Below are 25729 nucleotides of genomic sequence, written 5' to 3'. Positions count from 1 at the left end.
TTTACTGTTATAAAGACGTCAAGATCAGGCAATCTGATTTCTAACTTATTCTATCATTTTGTCCATAGCCTATTAATACAGTCTATTCATCTAGCAAAGAAATGTTGCTGCAACCGAATCCACATGACGTGGCTGACAGATTGACAGCAGAGCAGACACACTTGGGCAGAAGCACGTGGTACTAGTTAAGGATCTATGCACAACTCAGATAGCGATGTTCCCGACACAGAGAGCCCTACTCTACCGTTTACAATGGGCGTATGTACATTGGGTGCATCTAACAGCATTTTCTTCCAGAAATCTTCCATTCAGGTTGCAAAAGCATACTTCCCTAGTGAAGACACTCAGAAATGCAATCCAGAGGGGCATGTTCACCTCTCCACAGACTCCGGGCTGTGCGAAGACTTTTGATTGATAATGTTCATTTACATAAAAATGTAAACATTTTGCCTTTCATTGTGGTGCTGAGTCATACCTTTAAGACATCTTTATATATGATTTTAGCTGGTAAAAGTACTATTAAAATTGGCACCACTAAAACTGAGATTCATGGCTGGAGTACTTGGGGTTCTTAAGAATTTATGACTTGAAAAATTTTCCTTTGAATGATATTCCTTAGCTAGTCTTAACTGGGGGCATTTGACTTAATGAGGCCTGAATAACTTTGAAGCCAGATCAGCTAGAGTTTTGGACAAGCCTGGAATTTCTTGAAGGAGAAGTGGGAGCTATCACTGTTTGGAGACCTTTAGAACATCTCTGCTGGAGGGCTATACACTTTAGGACTCAGCTTTCAGGTTCACACGGTGCTGAGAACATCTCTATTAAGTATTTTAAGAATTCAAGGAAATAATTTAAGAACTAACATTAAAGGTCTTTACTGTGTGGAGTTATGGTCCTTCCATACTCAATGTTAGTTTATTTTTTTTTAAACTATGAAAGGATATTGTATTTTATCATTTACTTTCTCTGTATTGATTGATATAATCATACAGATTTTGTCCCTCGTTTAATTCGCGTGACATACCATTTTTGTTAATTTATGTATGTTTCTTGAAGCAGGATGATCTTTAAACAGGATGTGCTAAGGGACATGGCACTATTGTTTTCTGTTGTCTTGGCAAAATGGCTTTTTCCTAGGTAGGAGCGACTTGCCTAGATTCAGGGGTGGACGGACATACCACCTGTATATATTCTCTCTGTTGTGGTCCCAAGGAGTCTATAATGTTGTACCCAGTCCCCTAAAAATGCATTTGATCCCTTCTTCGTTTTTCTGGCATCTTTCTGTGGCAGAGCAAAGCTTGCCTTTTCCGTTAGCCATGTTGGGAACTTGTTGAATTATAGATCATAAAGTTAGGTAGCCCAGGAAATCGGAGGAACCGAGACCAGCAACTGTACTTACAGCAAGATCTTTATCTGTATTGATCACTGAATTATTGATCACATAATTGATCACTGAAGTATTGATTACATAATTTGATAGGCATGATCCTACTGAAATCATATACTAGATTTCTAACTAAATGCAATTTTTGCAGCAAGTTTATATATAATCAGGTTTGTTGAAGCTAAATATCGTAAAGTGTTGATCCAGTTTGGGTACAAATCTAAGCTTTTTTCTTTTCCTAGTTGCGGCAGGATTACGCCAGAATCAGGAGACTAAACATTTTAAAAATTTTATCTACTTATTTATTCAAAATGCAAGAAAAAAAAAGAGACAAAGGAGAGAAAAAATGTATTTTACATCTACTCGTTCATGCTCCAAGTGTTCTCACAAAACAAAAGGTTAAAGGCCCAAACGAAAGGTTAAAGTCTGGTATTCCATCCAGGTCTCCATTATGGACGGAAAGTACTTTAACCCTCATCTGTGTTTCTCAAATGTGCATTAGCACAAAGCTAGGTTGGAGGTAGACACGGGGCATGATTCCAGAAACTCTAATGTGAAATCTGGGTGTTCCAAGCTGTGGCTTAACCACAGTTAAGCTCCTCCCCCTTTCCATATATTTTAAATTAGGACACTTGAGATGAACTACAATTAAATCTAATCCTCCATGCAATTGGTGGGCTGTATAAAGTCACAGGTACATTAATATCTAACTCATCACAGTCATAAAAAAAATTTTGATGCCATCATCCCAAATAGTGAGATATATCTGTTAGAACTTCATGATCGTTGATAAAAAGCTTTTATACTAACCGATTTTTCATATCTGATACATATATTTTGCAAAGAACATGCAACTGGACTTTTTTGTATTTTCTGACTCATGGCAAAGAAGAAATGTTCACACATCCACAGGCATGGAGTTGTTTTCGTGGCTCTTTATTGCAGAGAATCACCTAGAGTTCCTTTGATGAGCACTGACTTCTAAGTAAGCACTACTGATATTCTCAATATCATTTAAATACTAAATCATTATTACAATTATAGCACAATTTTGTTCAAAATGCAAACAGGATAAAAGTACTTATGGTAGAAAATAAGTTGCTCAAGTTCCTTTCCGGTTTTCCAGTCTCTAGAAATGACAAATATAATATTTTACTTTACTGAACATGTGCAACCATGCTTACTTTCACCATATTTCATTATAGCAATATATTTGTGTGCCTGCCTATGTGTACATTTAAAAATTTCAATCTGAAACCCTTAGAAGTTCACGTTGTACCTGTTTTTGTTGGTTCAGCATATATTCTGGTGTACATATATATATATATATGTATATAAAATTAAGAGGGTCAGATCACCAGCTAATCTTCCACCTGCTAGGACCTGCATACCATTCATGTCCTGACTGCTCCACTTCCCATCCAACTCCCTGCTTAGGGCCTGTCAAAGCAATAAAGGCTGGTCCAAGTCCTTGAGCCCCTCGACCTGCATGGGAGACCACACTCCTGCCTCGTAGCTTTGGATCAGTTCGGCTCTGGCTGTTGTGGCCATTTGGGGAGTAAACTAACACGGATGGAATATCTCTGCCTCACCTTGTCTCTCTATGAAATCTGCCTTTCAAATAAAAATGAATAATTTTTTAAAAGAGCATATTAGAGCACACGTAAATGTTCATATAGGTTTTCTTTTTTTTTTTTTTTTTTAAAGATTTATTTTTATTATTTTTTCATTGGAAAGGCGGATATACAGAGAGAGGAGAGACAGAGAGGAAGATCTTCCGTCCGATGATTCACTCCCCAAGTGAGCGCAACGGGCCGATACTATGCCGATCCGAAGCCAGGAGCCTCTTCCGGGTCTCCCACGCGGGTGCAGGTTCCCAAAGCTTTGGGCTGTCCTCGACTGCTTTCCCAGGCCACAGGCAGGGAGCTGGAAGGGAAGCGGGGCTGCCGGGATTAGAACCGGCGCCCATACGGGATCCCGGGCGTGCAAGGCGAGGACCTTTAACCACTTGCGCCACCGCGCCGGGCCCCATATAGGTTTTCTAAAGACATGATTAGATTAGTCCTTTATGACACCAGACTGGGACTATAAATAATTAAGATAACAAATGAATACCTGTTTAGGATTTCACAGTAACCATGAAAAGGAGTCAAAGCATACTCTATTCTGCTATCATTTTTAAAATGTGATGATATTGTGTAGCCTCCAAAATATAACATTTTATCACTTAGATCAATAATTTTATTCATATTACACTAGACTGCATCAACACAAACCTTTCCAAAGATTAAGAATTTTATTGCTTTAAAAATATTTATACATTTTTGTATCTAAAAATTTCTCAGAGTGAAAATCAGACAAACATTCTATATACATGATTTCATCTATCATTTTCCTAACATTCCCATTTTGGGATTCTGTATTCCAACTTGCTTTATAAAATTTCTAATCTTCTTTTGCTCCTGAAACATGATCACCTTGGGGAAGAAAATGTGACTGATCAATACTCATACTTGCCCAAGGCCTCAGCAATTATTTGATGGCTATTCGCATAACGTGCCTTTACGGACACACTAATTCTACTTCCAGTTTTTGTCTAGAATGTAGTAGCAGCATTTTCATTTTTGGACTGGAACAAAGACCTCAGCATCTCCTTTAAATTCCAGTAACTAAGACCTATCATTGGGAAGGCAGGCAGGCAGGCAGGCATGGAAGGAAGAGGGAAGGGAGGGAGAGAATGAAGGGAAGGAGAAAAGGAAGGAAGAGGAGGAGGGAGGGAGGAAGAAAGGAGTTTGCAAATACTTTCACTCATGTTTTCTTTTTTCCAGCCTTAAGTTATGAGATTACAATAATTGGATGAGATGAATATAGCAATTGTAGCATGTGTATATATATATATATATAATGTTTTAGTATGTATTTCCTAAAATAGATACTTGCCCAATAAGTATGGCTATTAGTAATAAACTTCCCCTTGATAGTATAAATATGTGGCCAAGGAGATAAGGAATCAAGTTATTCCACCACTATTACCGTGATCTACAGTAAATCTGGTTCTAAGGGAATAGGCACTGAGCCTAAGAGTTAACACACCTGTGATCCACACTGAAGTGCTTAGGCTTGATTTCCCAACTCTGATTCTTTAACTAGCTACTTCTGATTTCAACTGGCCTCTAAAGCAGACTTTGGAAGGGACTGGTGATGGCCTAAGCTGTGGAGCTCCTGCCAAACACATGGGAGATCCCAACTGTGTTACCACAGCATGGATTCAACATGGATTCAGCTCCTAGTTGTTGAAAACACTGGGGAGTGAAATTGTGGATAAAAATGATCTATTTCTCTCACTGCTCTGTCTCGCCCTCTCTTCCTCTCTGAAATATATAAATAGGTCAGTTTTTAAAAATTCAAATTCCATGAAGGAATTGTATTTAATAGTAAAATCCAAATTGTAGAATTTACTCGTAGAAATGACCCAATCGTTGCCTTAATCTGGTTCTGATTAGTATTTACCAGTGAGTGTGGCTCTGAGAACGCTGAGAAATGACATTGAATATTTTTTTTGTATTTTTGCTTCTTAATTTTGTTTTCAATTTACTTTCAAAATGTCTCTGTAATGCAATACTTGTTCCATTTATTCCTTATTTGGACATTTCTAAAAGTTAGTTTAGAAATGCCAGAATAAATATGTGAGAAAAGGGGCAATTAAGAGATTTATGGTCTTCTGTATATGTGTGTTTTGTCAGTGGGGAAAAAAAGAGCTAGACTATGAAAAAGAATATTTTGATAATGCCAAGCTCATGTTGATTAACTCAGATTACATGTTTTAAAAAAATCAATTCTTTCTTTTAAGATTTATTTATTTTGTTATTGGAAAGGCAGATATATATATAGAGGAGGAGAGACACAGAAGAAGATCTTCTACCCAATGGTTCACGCCCCAAGAGGCCACAACAGCTAAAGCTGAGCCCATCTGAACAGAAGCCAGGAGCCTCCACCGGGTCTCCCATGTGGGAGCAGGGTCCCAAGATTTTAGGGCATCCTCTAATGCTTTCCCAGGTCTCAAGAAGGGAGCTGGTTGGGAAGTGGAGCAGACAGGACATGAACCGGTGACTATATGGGATCCTGGCACATATAAGGTGTGGGTTTAGCTATTTAGCTATCGTGCCAAGCTGACATTCTAGATTTTCTTGCAGTTACTTTTTGGACTTACTTTATTACTTAAAGATGATTAGCATGACTCTCTTAATGCTCTCCTTTTCAGTTATTCCACACCAATAAAGGTGTTATAAGAGACTGATTTTACTGAAAGTAGAGAAATTACTGAGTGAAGTGACTATTTCCATTCTGTTTTGCTAAAAATCTTGTGTATACATGCAGGATAAAATCAGAAATTTGATATTCGAATGACTACACATATGTTAAAGACACAGGAAACAGGTAGCGTCATGATACAGGTGGTGAGGCTGTAGCCTGTCACACCAGGCTACATACGAGTGAAGGTTGATAGGAGTGGAGGTTCGTGTCCCTGGTACTTCACTTTCAATCCAGCTAATGGCCTAGGGAAGGCAAAGGAAGATGACTCCAGTATTTAAGCCTCTGCCACCCAAGCAGCAGACTCAGCTCTCGGATGCTGGCTTTATCCTGACTCAGCCCTGGTCCAGCCCTGCTTGGCCCAGCCATGGTTATTAGGACAATCTAGGGAGTGAACCACGAAATAAAGAAAACCTGTCTATCGCTTCTTCTCATTCTGTACCTCTGATTTCCAAATAAATACATATGAAAGAAAAGTAAGAGTGAACATGATGGTTCCAGTCATGGAACAGCAAAATCTCTTAGCAAAAATACAGCTTTACTTTCATCAGGCATGGAAAATCAGCATGCTTTGAAGAGTAGTAGAAGTACAAAATGGAACTACTCACATGTTTTGATTTAATTAGTAAAATGAATTCAAAAATATGGTAATTAGCAAGTCACAGAAAAAGAAAGATGAGCATAAATGTAAGTAGATATCACTTTCTGTGTTGGAGACTTTAAATAATCACAGCATAAACCATTATTGCCATTAGCAGGTGAGTGGGTGGAGATGATTACTGTTGGAGTTTCTAACACTTCTTTATTCAAAGCCACAAACCATTAATTAAGTTTCCCAGGAACAATATCAAATGCTTGAATTGCTGAGTTGGAAGTGGAGATACAGAAACAGAGTGATTCATAGCAGATAAAGACCGGACCAGCTTTTCTACTTCCCCGGCTGGTTAATCAGGTGTAATGCAGTGGCCAATATAAATATAAAGAGATCCAAGTCCAAAAGTCCAGGCGTCATAGTGGGGAATACTCAGTCATTTCATAGTATAAAGAGTTAGTCATTTTTATTCGCTTTCTCTCTTAAGAAGAGTTGATTAAATATAGATTTACCCAGACATGAAGGAGAAATGTACTCTTACTTTTGTTTAATGTCATTGAGTTGATTTTATGTCAATAGAATCAAATAACTTGAAAACGTTATTCCCTTTATTAAAATTCTCCAATGTACTTCTGTAAACAGAATCTGGAATGACTAGAGTGTGCTAACTCTGAGAACAAACAAAGTGAGTTAAATCTAGGCAAAGAATGTCAGACTGAGTCATACACTGGGAAATGAGTCTAACTAGAATTCATTTCTCATCTCTATGACTACATATGGACTTAGTTTTTGTCCTAGCCCAAACTCTTGTTTCCTATAATTAAGTGTTGATGAGGGGGATGTATAGTAAAGGGTATTTCAAGTATAGTAAGAGGATTTCAAAATGTTCACAGAAAGTAATACTAAAAGGTAAATGATTTGGTGAGAAGAATCGGAAATCTGAGACTAGTTTTTCAGTATAAGTTTGGGAGATTCTTCATCTGTGTATAATTTCATAAGTTTTGTTTCAACAGTAAACCTACTATTTAATGCCATATGATACAAACTTTCTCACATACGCATATGCACATTCTAATTTCAGTCATACTGACAGCTAGAAACTTTGAGGTGTACCCTAGTTAATGCTTCAGTATCCATGCTGGACATGTGTCCCCATCCCTGCTTCTGTAGATGTTCCAAAAATATAATACGTGTACACACATATTATATTTCACAGCCATTCAGTGCTATGCTTAGAAATTGGTCATTTGCATCCTAATTTACAAGACAAGCTACATCTTATTTTCTATGATTGGTCCTGTGAACTCCTTTGCTTGTTAACATTTGTAAGTACTTTTTCTTTTGTGTGAATTTTTCTTGCTTTCCCACGCTGTCTCTTACCCTCTGCGATAACTCTATGTTATTATCTTTGACTCCATGCCAGTGATTCTACTGTTGTACTGTTTGTTATAACATTGTATTATTTGTGTAACGTTTGCTTTACCATTATTTGTTTGTAATTTTGGTTTTGCTTTTTCAGCCTTTCTGTAGCTTTCATTAAATTATGCATTCTCCGTAACTTAACTCATGCCTGATTTATTTCATTTCTAGACTTAAACAGGGTAAAGAGCTCCGAATTGGAAGGATTCATTGGTAATGAAGAGTGACTTAATTAGCTACATTGTCCTTGTGAGGAAATAGAGAAGAGCTCAGTAGGCTTGGGGTGGTGATCAGTACAGATTGTCCAGGAAATTGTAATGAGAACAATTGAGACAGGCTGGGTGGTTATCTTAGAGTTAATGAAACCAATATTAAGAAGTAAAATATCCAAAGTAAAACAGAATATTGAATAACAAGAAGTTTAAATATGGTTTGATAGGCAGTAAGGACAAATTGTCATGGCTGTTTTGGGGAAGCTATCAAAAAAAACGTATATTGCACTTTTGCTGCTTTAGTTTTTTCTTCAGTACTCTTCTAAAAAAACAAAACAATTTCCATCTGTTTTGTATTATGGGCCATAGAAATGTTGGACTTTTGAAATAAGAAAACAAGAATCAAGAAAACACACTGTTGATTTCTGAGGAATGATAATAAGCACTAAAGTCAAATGTGGCAGAAGGATTTTTGAATGCAATTATATTTAGCTTTGATTATCCATCTATAAAATTCTGTTTTTATGAGGTGGTTTATTTTACAACTAAAGAATATTTTTGAATAAAATGTAATATGCACTATTGTCAAATATTTTCTAAGTACATAAAATATCAGGAAAAAATTAGAATCAAGTTCATCACTATATAACCCAGAGGGCATTTTACTTTTTTGCATATTTTTTCTATAATTTTTGGTATTTTTGAATTGATAGAAATATTATTTTTTGTAGAACCTCCTCCCTTGCATGGGATTATGAACCTTTTTTTATAACTTAGTTTGCATTACTTGAAAAATATTCTATGTCTCTATACACATCTAAGATTGATAAGCAAGTTATTCTTAAATTTTTGTTGTGATGACAATCTTTTGCACAGTGGGATAAATAGGTATTCCTTTTGTAACATAATTTTACAATTCTTGATTTACTTTTTTTTTGTCGGATTCAATGTTAGAGCAGAGTTTTACGATAAGAAGGCTTATAATCTGAATTTTGTGAGTTCTTGCATATGGTGTTCAGAAATGTTTAGTTATATAATCTTGGCAAGAGAGTTTGAGTTTGGAGATAGTGATATCTTCCCTTGAGGATTTTAGAAATTGTAAGACTAGGTGAGAAGAGGTATTTTCTGAGTGCTTTTCATGGTGCCTGAACTAGCACTTTTTGAAAGTTAGCAACTCATGTGTACGCCATTATTATGATAATGATGATTTTTGTGCTATCAATACTGATATCCATGTAAACCAGTCAAAAATCTGTGTATGGGATTACAAGGCAAAGCCAATGAGAAAAATCAAGACAGAAATACCCTTAAAACAGCATAAACATCCACTACCTCTGAAAAATTTCATTGCCAACAGGGGCTACTTTTGTTGTCAACCGAAGAGCTTTATTTTCAAAATGTGTGACTTTCAGAATTCAATATCTCATAACCAGCTACCCCTTACCCTATTATCCTAAGTAGCAACCTCTGATCATTGCAAAACCAAGCCAGAAAGCTGCTGTTGCATTACTGAATTGTGGCAATGGGACCCACGTTTCTAATTATTTTATAAAGAAGCCCAAAACATTAAAGGGAATCAATGCCAAATTTACTTCTTTACAAAAATATATTTCTGAATCACTGACATCAATAATGCAAACAGGAAAAAACACTGTCTTTAAAAAAATTTTTGAGATTATTTTAAAGCAAAAGTGTGTCTAACATGATTATGATTACTAGAATTTCATTTCAAGCTCAGTGACAGTTTGAGTAAAAATGTTTGCACTTGTTCTGTGACCTATTTTTTTTTTTTCTATATTACAATTTAGGGCAAGATTTTGTGCTTTCTTTTAAATTCAGAAGATTCTCTGAGATTTAAGAACTATGTACTAATGTTGATAGAGAGCTTTGTTTAAAAACATATCAAGAGACAGCATGTAATTTGGCGTAATCGCGGCTAATTTTAAGGCAACAAAATATATCTAATAAAATTTCATTACTCTTTATGTAGACATATATAACTATGAGCAGCTTGTTTTCTATTGAATCTACTCCAGATGGATAATGAACTACGCCTCAAAAAATGAATAGTAATGTAGCTGCTAATCTTTGGGCATGAATCCTGTCTCAAGGTATTTCTGTAGTGTTTTATCGATTTTGAGTCAAAGTTTTAACATATGCATCATTCTTATTTCTATTTTACAACAAAAGATATACAATATCATAATAGAAAATTGTAATTTCTTCGTAAGTACAGTTTTCAGTATAACTTTAGGATAGCATCTGAATTAAGCAGCCGAAGTTGGTTTGATGAAGCTGGGTGCCTGGGCACATTCTGATACAGACATCACAAGCCATCTGCTCCAATATGTCTTGCTTCTAACACCCATATTTTGCAAGGGAGATTGTAGGACCCTAGCTATCATTATTTGACCCTTTCTATTGTGGAATTTTCTCTTTAGCTTTGGACAGAAAAGTATGACATAAAGCAAACCAGCAAACTCTAAGTTCTGTGTTTGATAGGATATTTTAAAACTGTTGTAGTCAAGGCACAAATAACTTTGCACTGTCTAGGTTGTTTTCTTCACCATCCTTTTCACCTTTTGTGATAAAATTGAAGAGAATAAGCCAGCCTAATCCAAGTATCTTTTCTGAATGTGGTGGCCCATCTGGTGCCATATGCCGGACATCTGCTTTAGTCACCCTCATTTGTAGTCCTTCAACGCTAGAAGCAATGAATTAACATGGAATTTTTGCTAATTTAACTTAGAGAGCAGATATTTACAAACCATCTAATGCGACAGCAATAATTTTCAGGTAAGAGTACACGAGGCTAGGGAGAGAAGTAAGAAATAGGGCCAGGCACAGTAGCCTAGTTGCTAAAGTCCTCACCTTGCATGTGCCGAAATCCCATATGGGTGCTGGTTTGTATCCCGGCGGCCCTGCAGCTACTTGGGGAGTGAATCAGTGAACAGAAGATGTGCCTCTTCCTCACTGTCTCTCTTCCCCTCTGTATATCTGACTTTACAATAAATATCAAGACAAAGAAGTGAGAAAGTATCTGTCTTCTCAACCCCATTTTTTGATCCAGGTTATATCATTTAGATAACTGAATCATCTCCATAGTTTTATTTATATTTTTTTTAATTAGAAAACTGTGAGGAGGGATTTGCATATAAATGGGTACAGAGTCCCAAGGCTATGGGCCATCCTCCATCCTCCTTTACAAGGCCACAGGCAGCGAGCTGGATTCGAACTGACTCTCATATGGGATCCCAGTGCATGCAAAGTGAGAATTTTTAGCCTTTAGGCTACTGCACTAGTTCCCAGTATATAGCTTTAAATGTGGTTATGCGCAATACAAAAAGAGATGTTAGAAAATTTCCTCAAGGTGAAGATTTATTGGATGTATAGGTTCGGATTTTTTACCTCTGTTTTTTATACTGAGTGTAAGGAATGTGCACGCACGTGTGTGTATGTATTTTTTTTCACCTGGAAGGAATGCTTCTGACATTACACATCATTTTAAGTTTCTGCTCTGTAATTTTCATTAAATTGCTGCAAAATAATATCCTATGAGGTTCATTTTCTGGGTATCCTATATTAATTGCCACACATCTGAGGAAAGACAGGGATTCATTTTTTTTTGACAAAAGTAATATTTTGTAATATATATTCACAACATGTATATTTATATATGTAGATTCATATCATATTTTCTCTGATCATCAGTTGATAGACATATAGATTAATTCCATATCTGAACTATTTTGAATTGTGCTGCGATAAGCATGGGGATACAGATAACTCATATATAGATTTCATTTCATTTGGATAAATTCACAGCAATAGAGGGGCTATAGGTCATATGATAAATTTATTTTCAGATTTCTGAGGAATAGACATGTAGTCTTCCATAATGCACCAATAGTGTCATGGAGGCAGGGGGCATTTCCCCACCTGCTCACCTACATTCATCGCTGTCTGATTTCTGTGTGGTAGCCATTCTAGCTGATGAGGTGAAATATCATTTGGTTTATTTGCACTTCCCTAATGGCTAGTGAACCTGAGCACTTTTTCATTCAAGTGTCCATTGGCCTTTTGGATTTCATCTATTGAAAAAGACCTATTCATGTCATTTGCCCATTTCTTAACTGGATCGCTTGCTTTGTCATTGATTTTTTAAAGCCTTTATAGGTCTTAGATATTAATCCTCTATCAGTCGCATAGTTTGCAAATATTTTCTCAAATTCTAATGGTTGCCTCTTCCCTTTGTTGCCTCCATTTCTATTGTTCTCAGTAGTCTGAGAATTGTAATTAATGCTTCTTTAAAATTTTGGTAGAATTCAGCATTTAAGCCATCCTGTGTTGTGCTTTTCTATTTGGGGATAGTCTCGGTGATTCTGTCTCCATCTTCATTATTGGTATATTTAGGGTCCCAAGTCTTCCATGACTCAATCTTGGTAGCTTGCATGTGTCCAGGAATCTACTGGTTTCTTCTAGATTTTCCAATTGCTGACGTATAGCTGCTTATAGTGATTCCTGATGATTTCTTTTATTTCAGGAATATCCAATAGCATCTACTTTGCAAACCTTATTTCATTTAATTTTTCTCTTCTTCCCTGCCCCCATCCCCCATGCCTCTTCTTTTGCTTTATTGAGCCAATGATGTATCGATTTTATCCATTAAAAAGAAAAGCTCTTCATTTAACTGACCTTTTGTAATTTTTGTCTCACATGTATATATTTTTCTGTAATTTTAATTATTCCTTTTCCTCTACTAAATTGAATTTACATTGTTGTTTTTCTAGGTCCTTGGGATGAATTGTTAGTTCATTCATTTTATGCCTTTCCAATTTCTGAATGTAGACACTAATTGCTCTAAATGTTCTGCTTAGCATGGTTCTTTCCACATGCCTTAAAGTTTTATATGTTTTGCTGGCATTTTCATTTCTTTCTAGATTTTTAATTTTTTTTTTCATTCGGGAGCATAGTTTCCTGTCTTGTTGCATACTTTTCAGAGTTTCCTAAAATATCAATTTTGAACTTCATTCTATTGTGGTCAGAAATGATACATGGTGGGATTTTGCTTTTTAATACCTTGTTTGGACTTGCTGATGGCCTAGCATCTGGTCTAATATAGAGAGAAAATCTGATGCACTGAAGAAAAGAATGTGGATGCAGCAGCTGTGGGATGGGACAATCTATTAACATCAGTTAGGTTCATTTCGTCCTATGTGATTAGCTATAATATTCCCCTGTTGATATTTTTTGTCTGTTTTCTCTGGCCACTGATGAAAATTTGTTGTTGTTTGCTGGTTTTTTCCACACTGCTCCGCAGTGTTTCTTTTTCTTTTGTAAAAATTTTCCTTCAGACTTCTCTCCAACTCTCCTGGCTTAATGCAGTTACTATATTTCTCTTCTTTTATCTTCCTGTGGTCAAAATTATCGTGTATCTTCCTAGTCATTCATCTTGGATTCTCTCTACCAACATATATTTTAAAGTAAATCTTACTTAAACATGTATCACTTGATTATTTTTAAACTTAAAGTGGATTTAAATATTAAAATTCCAAACAGTGTGTTTCATTGCGTGTGAAACTTGAATGACAAATTTCCTTTGTGGCCTTAAATAAAAGTACAAAAATGAACTTTAGAAAAACTGAAGGATGTCTCCTCAAAATGGAGAGGAGTCAAAACCCAAGAGGAAGATGCCATTCGTCATGAGAATCTTTGAAGTAGCAAGAATCACTTTATGGGGAGGAAATGAAACAATATGATGAGAATCTGGAGTCAAGCCCTCTGGGCCTTCTGTGTCACATACTTGAAAAACACTTGGTCCTTATTTTAACTCTAATGGAGAAACAGAAAACAGCTGCTTCACATGTACAAATTAGCTATTTTTGATTAACTGCCCTTTGCTTCCTAAGAGTAAATCTGTCATTCCCAATTCGAGAAAATGGGTTTCCCTTACAGTTTAGTAAGATGAGTACTGTGAAGTGTTAACATCCATTCCAGAAAGAGAAGCCCTGATGTGGTGGACCTCATGTCAACATAAGCTGCAGGTCCTTCCTATGTAACCAGATGCATTTTTTGTTTCCTGCAACATCCTTTGCTGTTATTAGTGCACTTTGACTGACATAAGGTAGTGTGTTAGAGATTCTCCTTAAACCTTCTAAACCTTTTTTGTTTTTTTAAGAGCAATCCCATGTTAGTGACCCACAGAAGAGAAGTAAGTGGCAGCTCCAATGAAGAGCTTCTCTTAAGGATAATGTGGTGAGGTTTGATATGGTATAAGGTGTGACAGCATTGCCATGAAAAATCCATATACATCATTCCAGATCCTCCAAGACACATTTCCACCTTCACCTTGAACCACAGATGAGATGCTCAGCCACTGTGTGTGGCTTGCTACCTCATAAAAAATAAATACCTGTATCTCTGAGACCTTGTCTTCCTGGCATCTCAATAACATGACTTCTTTTGCCAATGAAAGAAATTCATTATCGTTTTTTCTGGGTATTCCACACACTAAGGCCCTGTCTTGTATAATCTGCTGAGTTCCACACTAGGGTTTAAGATTATTGATTAGGTTTAAGCTACTTTATTGGAGGAACCCTTTTTTTCTTTTTATCAAATGTAGGGCTCTATACTGTTTCTTGAACATTAATTTTTACTTATCTATCCTCTCTTTTAAACTTTTTGTTATGCTGTTTACATGTGAAACCAATCAGCATAAATGTAAAGGTGGCAAAGTATATGTAAAGACAACATCTATATGGGTGTGAGTTTGAGATGTAGCTGTTTCACTTCCAGTTCCACATTGTTAAACTTGGGAAGACAGAAGAGGATGGCCCAAGTATTTGTGCCACTGCACTACAAGGGAAACCCACAAGAATCTCTGGTCTCCTGACTTTGACCTGGCCAACCCTTAGTCCTTTCAGCCATCTGTGGTGTGAACCATGTATGAAACGTCTCTCTCCATCTTTCTGTGTCTTCTCTCTGTGGCTCTGTCTTTCAAATAAAGAAATAAACCCTGAAAAGTTTCCAACACAATAATTTAAACAGCAGCATGATAAAGGACACTTCATGCACTTTAATCCCTGAGAGAAATTTAGTCACTTTATAGTACCAAGGATGCCATTAAGATATTTATGAAACAAAATGTAGAGATAAAATTATTAGTGCTGAATCATCACAATAGTCAATACTTATTATATGCTGAATCATTGTGTGATATGGTGAAATATTGATATTCATCCTTGTTTCCTGGTGTACAATTCCTGAAATCATTGAAACTGGCCAAAGCAACCAATGGCTTTTTGAATATTAGAGAGTTGACTGAGAACTGGCAGCCTCTTGGTAAATTCAGCATAGAAATGTGACCGCAAAGATCAAGACAAGATTGGAGGGTGGGACTTTCTTAACCATCACCCAAATGAAGGATTGTAAGATAAGTAGGCCAATAGCTTAATCACTTATATCTGTTTCATGCAGGTTCATTCAAAGCCTATGAGTATTGGGAGCAGAGCGCTGGCAGCCAGCCAGCCAAGCACAGGAAGTTAGGTCCCAGGAGGTTGGCCCGGAAGTTCTGTGTCTTTCCCTTGTGCTTGCCCTAAGTGTAACTTCATCTGTCTTTGATTATATAATTTATAATAAATAACTAAATGTAAATACAATGCTTTGTGTGTTCTATGACCTGGTTTAGGAAATAGTCAAATCTAGGAAGGGGTTTGTGGGACCCCAATTTGTAAGAAATTAGAAGCATAGGCACAATACCCTAGGTTTGGCAATCAGTATCATAATAGGGGATAGAGAGAATCTTGTGGGATTGAGTCCTAATCTGCAGTGTTTAAGATTCTGATACTATTTGTAAGTAAAATTCAAACTTGCTGGCATCCACTGTAGAAAGAGTAGGTTGCTTGATGAGTGAGGAAACACCCATCCCTACTTACACATCATATCACAGAAACATGTGTCTCAGCTAAAAAAAAAAATGATGTAAAAAATTCATATGGTAGAACAAAGGACCACGAATAGCTAAAGCTGTCTTAAACAATAAGAAAAGGATAAACAAAGCTGGAAGATTCACAATACCAGAGTACAAGATGTGCTACAGGGCAGTGGTCATCAAAACAGTCTGAGAAGATCAATGGAACAGAACAGAAACCTCAGAAGTGAGCCCACACATGTGCAGCTAACTGATCTGCAGCAAGAAAACAAGAAATAACCCAGGGAGAAAAGACAATCTGTTCAACAAAGGCTGTTGAAATAATTAGATAGCAAATTACAGAAGTAAGAAATAAGACTTGCCCACTCCTGCACACATACACACACACACACACACACACACACACACACACATCTGTCACCTTCTAGAAAAATAAATTCTAAATGAATCAAGGGCCAACATCTGCACCTAGATACCATCAAATTATAAGAAAAAAAATGTAGAAAACACTCTATGAAATGCACATGTAGGCAAAGAATTCTTAGAAAAGACAGCAAAAGCACAGGTGTTTAAAGCCAAAATAAACAAATGGAATACATCAGATTAAAAAGGTTCTGTACAGCAAGAGACACAGTCAATGTTGATGAAAATTTTATTTATTTATTTAGTGAAATAAGTCAACCCCAAAAGAAGAAATACCAAATATGTTCTTTGTGATATGACAGCTTTTACATAAATATAGGTTAACAACTATATACATGTATTCTCATAGATGAACTATACATCAGACACTAGCATCCTGGGGAGTAAACATGCATTGCAATATGTGTCTCTACTCCTGAATAAAAGTAGGACTTCCAGTGAAACATTTAAATATACCTTTATGACACTAGACTTTCTCTTTTTTAAAAACTATTTTTTATTATTGTTTTATGGTACAGTTCCATAGGCTCTGGGATTTCCTGTCCCCCTCACCTGTTCCCTCCTCTCCCGCTCCACCATTCTCTGGTATTACAGTGAGTGGTCCTTCATGAACAGTCATAAGTCCATCATGCGTTTATTGACGTGATTCCTGACATTGTAGGCATGAACAACGTGGAGAGTCCAGCATCCTACTGTTAGGATATTTTCAACTGTTTCACTGGGACTCCATCTTTGGTCTGCATGCAGAGAGACGTACTGCATTTTGTGTCCACATCTGAACATGTCAGTCTCCGTTACACTTCCATTATACATCTGCTTAAATACACAGTCAGTGAACACAGTCCACAACAAGGAGAAAAAATAGTACATTTTCATTAACGTGAAGTTAACAATCTTGCTACAAAATACAAGTGCATTGCTGGAGTGATGAAATAGATCAAAAAACATCTTATAGAAATTGATGCTGCTGCATCGCCCATGTGGCACTGAAGAAACTGCAATAAGATGAGATACAGTAAAACAGTGTTGAAAGGGGTATTTACAATTTTAGGTATTTACAAGCAATCAAACCATATTTTCTGTCTTTGCCTATACCCAACATTCCAAGACACATTTAAATTACTATGAGTTAAGTTTGTAACTGTTACTAAGGGACTGTACTACCGTGATAATTTGGGGAAAAAATGGTGGAAAGGAAAAGTGTGGAGAGAAGAAGGGTGAGGGATGAACCCCTATACCTACACAACTATACCACGGAAAATAAAAAGTACTAAAGGAGAGGATTGTGCATTTGGGTGAGAAGCAAGTCAAGAATTTCACTTAAAAATTGATAGGCTATTTTCTTAACAACATATACATGCATTGCTGAATTTCTGTACCATGTGACAATACATGTTAAGTTCCACATTGAAAAATGCACATAGTTTTTATTACAAATTAACAGAAATACTTCTTGTTATGTTGGTGTTCTGTGTGCTTTAGAGTCTTCCTCTCAGTGTTGAAAGTTTACATGTTTTGTTAAATCATTGCAGATGAAATCTCAGGATTATAGTCCAGCCCATTAGCCAAAAACATACTTTGCATATACATATTGAAATCACTCCAGGAAGCAACATTTACTATATTAGTATATGACAAACAGATTGATGTCACAGGCACTAAGTCTCAATTTGACTCAACACCTGGTGGGATAATACTGGAAAGCCGCGTGTTTGATATTCACAAGATTCACCCGCGGAAGCACACACATCTCACGAGGAGACCTGGGGGGGGCGGTGATTAGGGTCAAGGGAGTCACATGCGCTCCTTTCAGATAAACCAGCTGCAGCTTGCTATATTATCAAAGCAATGACCGACAGTCACCTGTGCTGCTGATGGTCTTTTTATGCGTAGTTTCATCTTCAGGGAAATTGCTCCTCAAAGGTTTTTGAAAGAGTGAACCACTTCTGTTATTGTTCATTTCCATACAGAAGCCCCAGTGCAGAAAGACAAATCTAATACCAAAATGGAATCCTCTGCCTGCCAATTAGAAACAACGTTTGTTCTAAGTGTTGATGTAGCAGTCAAGGAAAGATTTGTTGGCAGGAACAGCAGTGACTTGTGTCTGGCCACAGACTTTTGGCCGGAAACAATCCAAACCCACAACAGCGAGAGAAAAGTCCTCTCAGCAGGCAAAAGGGAAATAGCAAACTATTGGTTCTCTGAGAAGACAAAGGAGTGTTTCATAAATGTAGTTACTAATGCATCTGCTGGGAACTGTGAGGATCAGGGGCAGAAAACCCTTGATGATCATTATTAAATTGAGAATGTGTTGACTTTGAAGAGGGAGCAGATTTGGATATGAGGAAGATGAATAAAAGGTACATGCAAATAAAATGGGATAAAGTGCTAGTGAAACAGTATGCCCAACACCTTCACAATAGCTCTTCAGTTCATGTAGATGCTTTAACGTGTGTGTGTGTGTGTGTGGAAATAAATATGAGCATTAACCATCTTGTATCAATTGTAAGTTTGGAGAAGAATGCACTGAAACACTTCTTACTAAACACTAGGGGTAGGTTAAAAAATAAGGCTAGTCTTTTTATTTCCCTTATTCCTGTAGGAGATTATGGACTTGCAAGGGCAGCTTCTTCTCTTGTAATTCATGCTCCAGCTGGCAGGACGTTTGACATTTACAACATGAGTATTGTGGATGTTACCATAGGGGTTCATAACTGCAAGATGGTCTTCTTTTATCTGCCTCATTGATGTTCCTAAATAAAATATGGAAAACAGGTAGTGGATGAGGCTGCTATTCAAGCCTCCAGAATAACAAGATGGATTGAAAAGTATCCCTGCTTGGTGGGCATAGCTAAATATTATATAAGACATACATAATATATATTATATACATAATATATTGTAAATAATATTATATTATATAATTATATATATGATTGTCTCGGTACACAGAAACAATTTTTATTTAACTTAAAATAGTGAGAGAAATTTCTGATAAGGTTATTAACATCTACATGGAGTTTTTACCAGCTACACCTTTTGCCAGAGTAACTAAGAAGCAAAAGTTCTGTTGTGTTATAGCCTGAATAATATTCTCGTGGCTGAAACAATATAGTGTTCACATGGATCCAGGAATGATAACTAACTGAAATGATATGAGATTGGAAGAAAATTTTGGGATGATCTGATGTGTAAAACCTTATCAAGTAGCATTGAAATGAAGCCCTCCTATGAAAAGCCGAAAAAAGTATACCAGAAAAAATAGTACTTAACAAAAATATTATGTATTCTACACTTCGGTTAAACTAAGCTAAGTGAGATCAGTCTGTGTTTCTTCACATCGTATTACCATCTCTGTTACTCTTGATGCACTGGAGGTAGAAATAAATCTTCATATTTTTCTTCAACTGTGGGAGTAATTCAGAAAGTTCTTCAAAATGGGAATAACAAGCTAAATTTGTCTTACTGCAATTTTTTAAATTCCATGCATAGACTTTTCATAAAATGAACTTTTCAGGAATTTTTTGAAGATATATCATATAGCTAGAGTGCAAAAATGTTTTGCATTAAAATAAATATGCCCGTTAATTCTACTTTTCATTAACATTTTGTTATGCACTCTTGAAACAGATTTGCAGTCCACTGAGGTTCTGTGTCCCAAGCCACTTTGTTGAGTTTTCACAGAGGAAGATAATGGCAATGACAGAGCAGATTCCTGTACTCCGTTCTCATGCAACACCACAAAAGAAGTCAATTTGATTACCCATTCCTGAAGCAATTGATAATCCAACTACATTCTTTCTTGAATTCCTTTGTGCCAATTTAAAACCTTGGATTCTTCCAGTGTTAACTTGGCAGGGTAAAAAAAAACAGTTTTGTGGAAAGGTTTAACTATGAAGACCATGAATATTCCTCATTTCAACTTCTACCATAAAAAAATCTAAAGCATGATGTGAGATCACAAGTTGTTTATTTGTTGAATATTATGAGTAGTGGTGAGTTAAGCCTGTGGATATAGAGTGAATTAAAATTGTCCTTGTAAAAAGTGATGAAGAGATGGGAGGGGGGAGGAAGTGGAAGACACCTGGTTATCTTCTTGGAACTGCACCTATGACATGTATAAAATGTTTTTATCAAAAGCAATTAAAACAAAGGAAAGGAAAAATGAAAAATAAAATCAGCATTCTCCCCTGAGTGCCAACACACATTATATGAGCATCCTTAGGTAGAAGATACCAGGAAGATGAACAACACGAAAACCAGGATAGAGTTGGGAAGCAAAGAGGAAAGTATATTCACATTTTGGGGGTGGGGGGCAATTGACTCAAACCTCATTTCTGTTTTTTTTTCTTTGCTTTTCTTTCTCAGTGTCTGTTCTGTTTGTCCCTTTTGTTCAATCCATTTTGCAAAGTGTTTACAGAACACCTGTGCTGTGCTAGAACCAGTTATCACCTTTGAACAAACAGGTAATATTTAGACTGTGACTCACACCTCGAAGTCCACTTCTTCTAGAATGATGTCATGTACTGTGCAATTTTAAGCTGGGAGTAACCTTTCACCAGTTAGTTACCTTGTGTATAATTTCTATGAAGATACAGAAATGAGATTATATGCTAGGAAAGCATCAATACTGAAATTTACTTTTCTGTCCATTCAACGCACAGATCACTAACTCACAAGAAAACGGCATGTTCCTGATGAAAATTTCAACCTGAAGCAAAGCTTGTAATTGAGCCATTGGGCAAATACTAATTGAGAAATGAGGATGTGCCAAGCAGTCTTCTAGGTTAGTCACAGTGGGATGATCAGGACAGAGCAGATCTCCTGTGCTTCCAGGCTCACAAAGAAGACAAAATTAAGCAAATAATAGGCAGGATGATTTCAACTATTTGTAAATATTATTGAGGAAACAACAGAAATGGAAATGAAATGGAAAGGTGTGTGTGATCATGGGAGCCAACACTCAGTATTCTTAGCATGAAATAATGGGACCTAATTAGATCATAAGTGCAGAAATGATATGGTTTCCTGCCACCAGAGCAAGGCTCTGTATTCTCAGTTGATGGCCACACTTCAGAAAGACTGGAAGAAATACTGGCGCAGAAAGGTAGGACAACCGTAGCAGACAGAAGGGAGGTTGTGATTGAGCTGTTCGGCAGATTGTTCATGCCTTCAGGTTTCACAGGAGTGTAACCATACCTGAGTTCCTCAAAGGAAGTGGCATGCAGCAGGTAGGAGTCCTCTGTACCTGGAGCTGCTGGTGATGGACTGGGGACTGCTTGAGCCTGCTAGCCCAGCTATCCCACAGGTGGAAGCTGTTTACTCTTTCCTCTCAGGACTCATGGTTAGACATTTACATTCATAATCATTATCAGCCAGATAAACATATTCTAACCAACTTGGTCTCACCATTTCTTCTGCTAACAACGGTTCCATTGCCTGTGAATATTTCACTTTCAAAAAAAAAAAACACACCTGCTTTCTTGTTCAAATAAATCATTTCATGGTCAAAGGAGGCTTTGTTTATTGTATTCTCTTCCCCATTTTATTCTTAGTGCTCAATAAAATAGAATTTTATTTTTGTTTAAGCCAGTCTATCAAACAAAAAAGCTAGCACAATTTCAATGTAAGCTTGTTTTAACCCTTGAATGACACACCCTTGAATGCTGGGAACTTAGGTTATTATTGTCTTGAGAGCTGAATTTTTGTGAATCCTTAAATTATGACCATTCCTAAAATTCAATACTTTGGACAGACTTGAAGATATGGATAATGTTAAGATGTGGCTTTTCTTACACCTTAGTTGAAGAAAAGATTAAAAGGCAAAAGAATTGCTAGCCCTCTAGAGTGTTAGAAAATGAAGGTATCCTGGGAGATAGATATAAAAGACTAAATTTAGTGACTACCAGCGGAGGCTGGGGTCAGCAAGGAGTGCTTAATGGAAGACAGGGCAGGAAGAATGGAGAGAATTTGAAGAGGTAGAGAATAAAGCTTTTCAAGCAAGCACAATAAAAGGAAAGCTTGCGCAGCTATGGGCATGAGCTAGAACATGTTCCTGTGGCCTGATGGGAATGTGAACAAATGGATCTGTGGTTTTTTAGGAGAGCAATTCTGAAATGATCTACCGTGTTTGTACTGGGCACAGCAAGCCTTCTCAACTATTGTAGAATGGATCCATTCTATGATATTTTAATGTGCACATTGTCTTAGAGGCTCATGGTGTGTGTATGTAGGGGTATCTGGGGGACATATGAATTTTCGTGTAAAGACTTTCTTCAGCACATCATTGTCAGCCTAAAGAGATAACATCAATATAAAAGCATCTCAGGATACTAAAGTCACATCCTTCTGCTCCTGGCCTCTTTAGAAAGAAAAGAATTATCCCCATTATCATCCATGCAATTTTAATGTTGCTGCTCTTCCCAGAGATGGTGAGGAAATCACTGAGGTTCATTCAGTATCCCAGTAAAATTAAGGCTCTAAATTATACTTTACGCTTTTTGTCTTTATACTTAAAGTCTTAAAGCCTGTAATCTTGCATCTATGGAGTCATTAGTGGAGACCGCATGTTGGTGGTGTTTGTTCATTATGTGCATTCAACTCCAAAGTTATGGATTAACTTCCTAACAGGAAGGATTTTTCACAATATGAATGTAAATTTTGAAGACAATAGGCTCCTTTTACCCTCATGCCTTGAGTCATTCAAGAATGGGCACCTTTGATCATCTAGATAGCCACAAGTCTGAATTAGCTTTGGATCCTGTGGAGAACATTAGTGCCCAGAGACAGCAGAATCCATTTTCAAACCACAATGGATGTAAGACCTCTAGTGGCCACAAATGTCCCTACTTTCCATTCTGGGCACAGGATTTCAGTTCCAACAAGAACCTGGGCAATTATAGGAGATCGTTTCTGTGGATTGCATTCTTTTATGAAATGCAGATAAGAACAATATTTTCCATAGTCGTGTATTATAATATTTTACTAATTAATGTTGAACGTGTGTAATAATAGCAGTCACATTACCATACTCCTTTCCTCTCTCTCTCTCTTTTCCATAGGTTAATCTTAGAGCCACAGATGTCAGGCTCATGCGCCAGTTGCTTGTGATCAATGACAGCATCGAGTCCTTTAAGTGGATGATTGAGGAAAAAGCCACCATGACCAGCCGAGGCAGCAGTCTCAGCGGGAGCCTGTGTAGTTTACTTGAGAGTCAAGACACCTCTTTACACGGCAGCTACAACAGCCTGCACGATGGCAGTGATGGGCTGGACGGCATCTCTGTGGGGAGCTATCTGGACACTTTGGTTGATGATGTCCCAGGCCATCAGACCCCCTCTGACTTGGACCAATTCAGCGACAGCTCCATAATCGAGGACTCGCAGGCACTGCACAAGCACCCCAAATTGGCATCTGAGTACTACTGCTTTGGCTAACTACCCAGTTTTCTGCATGAGACTGGTGTGCAAATAACTTATGTTTATCTTTCTTCTCCACTGCTGTATTTTTAGTGTGAATTTTTTTTAATGAGACACCTTTTTGAAAGAAGCTTATTTTGAAATTGCTTGCTGCTGTTTTTGTTGCTCCTAATATTTCTCATCTGGACTGATTTTTCTCTTACACTTCTATTTTTATTTATTGTCATGATTTTTTCTCCCCCCTTTTTAAAATGGCACAAAGCAGGGGAGAAAAGAAGCAATAATTATGGTTTTCTGAACAAGGGGTCAGGGATTACAAAAAATCTTTGCTAAATTTTACAATAAACCAAAGTCCCATAACAGTACGTTTGTGGCTTGTATTCTTATTATTTTTTAAGATTTAGTTATTATTAGAAAGACAGATTTACAGAGAGAAAGATCTTTCATCTGCTATTTTACATCCTAAATGATGGAAATAGCCAGAACATGCAAGGCGAGAATTTAGATATTAGACTGCTTTATTTGGTTTTCAACTAGAATTAGATTAAGGCATTTTTAGCACAGATTATTTGTCAAATTGAAATTCAAAAGTACACCCTATGCTTGGTCATGAAAAGTATCCTTAAAGCCAAAACCGGTGAATGTCAAAACAGAAAGTATTGAAATATGTGACCATGAGTCTACAGAAACGCCAGGAATTAATCCTTCTGTGAAAAATGGGCAAATAACTAGGGCGTAAGAGCAACAAGAGCAAATGCTAACACATATGAAATCCATTATTGGCCTGGAGGAATCCATGCCATGAAAGATAATTTCTGCTCTCAGCTCTTAGTTTCAAGTTGAAATCTGGGGAAATTATTTTATATCATTCTTTTGCAAAGAGTTTCCCCTAATATCTCTATACCTCCTATCATCTTTTAATTTTTCCTCTATAAAAAAGAAATGAGAAAAGCATAACGTTGGAGAATGGTATATAATGTTTTTTATTTATACATTGTATTTTAAGAAATGAACATTAGCAAAAACATTTATTTTCTTTTCCTAGATGTATCAAGTATCCGTTCAATGATTGAAATATACAAAGGAACTTCAAAATGTTCATGAAAGATACTTATTAGGAAAAAAAAATTTCAAAATTTTGTTGTACCAAAATAAATGTCTTTTAATTTTATTTCTCTGCAAATTTTGAAGCACTGTCCTATGTATCAAAAATGTTTTAATAGTGGCTTTTACTAAGAGGAGTGAATGCACAGCCGATCAGCATCAATTAACAATGGATCTATTAGTCTGAGGAGAGTGAATACACACAACTGTCAGTTTTCAACTAAAGAATCGCTTAAACCAAATTCTGATCTGGAGCTCGTGATATTTGACCCTGTCAGTATCATAAGGAAATTCAGCAAAGTTAATTTTGTTTTTGAACTATACTCTGCCTGTGCTATGTTATGCTTTACCAGAAAAAAATTTAAAGCTTTCCTGAGTTATAGTAAGCTTCTCCACTTTTGTGGATTTGAATATAAGAAAATATTGAATGTAAGGGATTTACAGTTAAAGTTAGTACATTTTTGGGTGTTTTTTTTATGAAACACACTCTAGCTGATCAGCCAACTGGAGACATTACTTCAACTTCAAGGAAACTAAAATTTATATCACTCATCAGTTCCAAATCGCATAGCGTAAAGGCTTAAGTGTTTATCGATGTTTAGAAAGGCAACAGAGATCCTTGCTATTCTGTGCATTATGCAGACACAATCAAGCATTTGTTTCCCCACTCCATGTTTATTTCCATGTCCTATACTTGCTGATATATCAGCAGCAGTTGATTCCTCTGGCACATTAGCAGGGAGTTGGATCAGAAATTAAGCAGCCAGGACAGGAACCTGTGCAGCTCCAACCCACGGACATAACTTCGCAAACAGCCCCCTGAAGAATTCACTTAATTTCATAATGTGAAATACTGCCTATGTGCTTAAATTTCTAAATGCACACTTCAAGCATGAGTCTTTCCCCAATCTCTTACATCCATTTGCCCCATTAAAC

The 25729-nt window shown here is 36.7% G+C and overlaps 1 protein-coding gene across 1 annotated transcript in view; it reads left to right on the top strand.

The window, feature by feature from the left end:
* LURAP1L (leucine rich adaptor protein 1 like) overlaps positions 1–24049 on the top strand; it is a 29206-nt gene extending 5157 nt beyond the window's left edge. Inside the window, exon 2 of the mRNA XM_040963511.1 lies at positions 23333–24049. Within this exon, the coding sequence (XP_040819445.1) occupies positions 23333–23707 (375 nt within the window). The 3' untranslated portion in view covers positions 23708–24049. The remainder of the gene's footprint in view (positions 1–23332) is intronic.
* Positions 24050–25729: the final 1680 nt, after the last annotated feature.

The sequence above is a fragment of the Ochotona curzoniae genome, unplaced genomic scaffold, assembly GCF_017591425.1.
Source record: "Ochotona curzoniae isolate NIBS_2020 unplaced genomic scaffold, NIBS_Ocur_1.0 scaffold_3208, whole genome shotgun sequence".
Taxonomy (NCBI): domain Eukaryota; kingdom Metazoa; phylum Chordata; class Mammalia; order Lagomorpha; family Ochotonidae; genus Ochotona; species Ochotona curzoniae.
Note: the sequence above shows the minus strand (reverse complement) of the source record. Positions and strands in the feature narration are given on the sequence as shown.